The sequence below is a fragment of the Lepidothrix coronata genome, unplaced genomic scaffold (genome assembly GCF_001604755.1).
Source record: "Lepidothrix coronata isolate B3197 unplaced genomic scaffold, Lepidothrix_coronata-1.0 Scaffold146, whole genome shotgun sequence".
Lineage (NCBI taxonomy): Eukaryota > Metazoa > Chordata > Aves > Passeriformes > Pipridae > Lepidothrix > Lepidothrix coronata.
The window spans coordinates 1,928,524-1,930,829 of NW_016690326.1; the positions used below are offsets into that span (position 1 = coordinate 1,928,524).

Sequence of the window (2,306 nt, forward strand, 5' to 3'; positions counted from 1 at the left end):
GGTTGGTTTTCCTCCTTTCCTTTCCTGCTGTGCCTGGTCCTTGATTGCCCCAGACTGACTCCATCTTCCCCTTTTTCTCCTGTTGCACGCAGTGGAGGATGGTGAGGATGAGCTTGTTAAAAAGCCCAGGTAAGGGGAGCGTGTGCTGGGTTGGCAGTAGGAGCTACAACATGCCCACCCTGGGCTCAGCCCACCTGGCTGCTTCATCTTCACAGCTTGCAGTCACTCTAGAGAAGCTCTTTTCCCTGTTGCTCTTTCTTTTCTCCTCTCCTTGTCCTCCACCCTCAGGTCCCTCTGTCTTCTCCATCTCCCCGGAGATGAGCTGCTGGCAGAACCACAGAGCGAGACCTGTGCTCACCCCACAAGAGGCACTGCCAGTGCTCAGCCACTGCTCTGACAATCACCTTGGGAGGGTCCTGCCCCGGCACCCACCTGCCAGATGGGGTTCCCAAACAGGGTGTCCCTGTACTGGGTAGGACCTACTGGGCACTGCTGGCATGGAGCTGGGGAGGCTGAGATGCAGCACTGTGTACAGTACTGTACACTGGACACAGTGGGTGGGGGTGGCTGGTGGCACTGATAACACCTTGATTGGGGTGTTGGGAGTTCCTGGGCAGGGACTGGACCTGGGGTACGATGTTTTGGTGGGCTGTAAGGCTGGTCAGGAGTGAATGCTGACGGTATTTCTGTAAGGCTTGTGTATCCCTGAGCTGGTGGGGCATACGGGAAGGATGGGCTAAGCCATGGGTCAACCACTGACTGTTGTGCCACCATTCTTTCTGATACCACAGGGATGCCTGTGTGTCCAGCTGGGGTACAGGGCAACAGCTATGAGTGCCGGGGTCGGGCAGAAGTGTTGGCATGTGCCAGGGCACCATTGGGAGCACTACCCTGTGCTGAAGCAGGGTCTGTGCTTGGTGTTGGCTGAGCTCCTGCCCTCTGTCACTCACAGGCAGCCCCCTCAGCTGCTGGAGCCCCCCAGCAGCCCCGTGTGCGACCCTGTGAAGTTGCGGATGTTGCAGGACATTGATGACTCGCAGCCCCACACTTGGACCTCCCAATCCCGCTCCTTCCGCAAACTGGCCCGGCTGGTGGGCGCAGACAGCAGTGAGTTCCCATGTGGCCTGGCACTGGCTGACAGGCTGGGTGTGCTCAGCTTTGCTGGGGCATCTGGAACTGGATAAAAGCCATGGTGTGTTGTGGCAGTGGGGCATTGGTTTTGGCCCCATGTGGGCCCTCTGTGGCAGCTGAGCCAGTGGGAGCTGCCCAGGGCTGTGTGCAGGCTTGTGGTGGTGCCACTGGTCTGGTGCCATCCTCTGCCTCATGGTTGGGCAGGGCTGTGCATTGGCGCAAGGGGGCAGCAGGAGGAGAGGGCGTTTTTCCTTCCTTTCCCTTCCCTTTCATTCCTGCTGTGCGTGGGCCTCAGTTGCCACAGACTAACTCCATCTCCCCCTTTCTCTCCTGTTGCGCTTAGTGGAGGATGGTGAGGATGAGCTTGATAAAAAGCCCAGGTAAGGGGAGCATGTGAATTGGTGGCAGTAGGAGCCACAAGGTGCCCACCTGGGGCTCAGCCCACCTGGCTGCTTCATTCTCACAGCTTGCAGTCACTCTGGGGATGCTCTTTGCTCTGTGCAGATTCTTTTCTCCCTCTCGGTCCTCTCCCTTCCCCAGACTCGGGCTGTTTCCAGAGCTGCACAAGAGGCACCACTGGTGCTCAGCCACTGCTCTGACTATCGCCTCAGGAGGGTTCTGCCTGGGGACCCAGCTGTCAGACAGGCTGTCCCCATGTGAGGTGTGCAGGCAGGACCCTCTGGGCACTGCTGGCATGGAACTGGAGAGGCCAAAGTGCAGCACCGTGGGCTGGACACAGTGGATGGGGATGGCTGATGGCACTGACAGCACCTTGCTGGGGGTGTTGGGGACTGCTGGGCTGCAACTGGTCTTGGGACATTATGTTCCATGCAGTTGTGGAGCAGCTGCAAGGCTGGCTGGGAGTCAGTGCTGCCGGCATTTTCACATGGCTTGTGCCTCCATGGGACTGAGTACATATGGGAAGGATGGGCCGAGCTATGGATCCACCATTGACAGTTGTGCTGCTGTTTTTTCTGATGCCACAGGGATGCCCATGGGTCCAGCTGGGGCGTGGTGGAGCAGCGGTGAGTGCCAGAGTCTGGCAGAGGTGTTGGCATGTGGTGGGGCACCTCTGGGAGCACTACCCTGTGCTGAAGCAGGGTCTGTGCTTGGTGCTGGCTGAGCTCCTGCCCTCTGTCACTCACAGGCAGCCCCCTCAGCCGCTGGAGCCCCCC

General features: G+C 59.2%; 1 protein-coding gene across 2 annotated transcripts in view; it reads left to right on the top strand.

The window, feature by feature from the left end:
• Positions 1-2,306, top strand: part of PDLIM7 (PDZ and LIM domain 7) — an 18,959-nt gene that overhangs the window by 10,914 nt on the left and 5,739 nt on the right. The window contains exons 8-9 of one of the 2 annotated variants that reach the window (XM_017828181.1): positions 953-1,107; positions 1,475-1,511. The exons of the other annotated variant lie outside the window; for it this stretch is intronic. Of the exons in view, the coding sequence (XP_017683670.1) occupies positions 953-1,107; positions 1,475-1,511 (192 nt within the window). The remainder of the gene's footprint in view (positions 1-952; positions 1,108-1,474; positions 1,512-2,306) is intronic. 2 annotated transcript variants of the gene reach the window in all.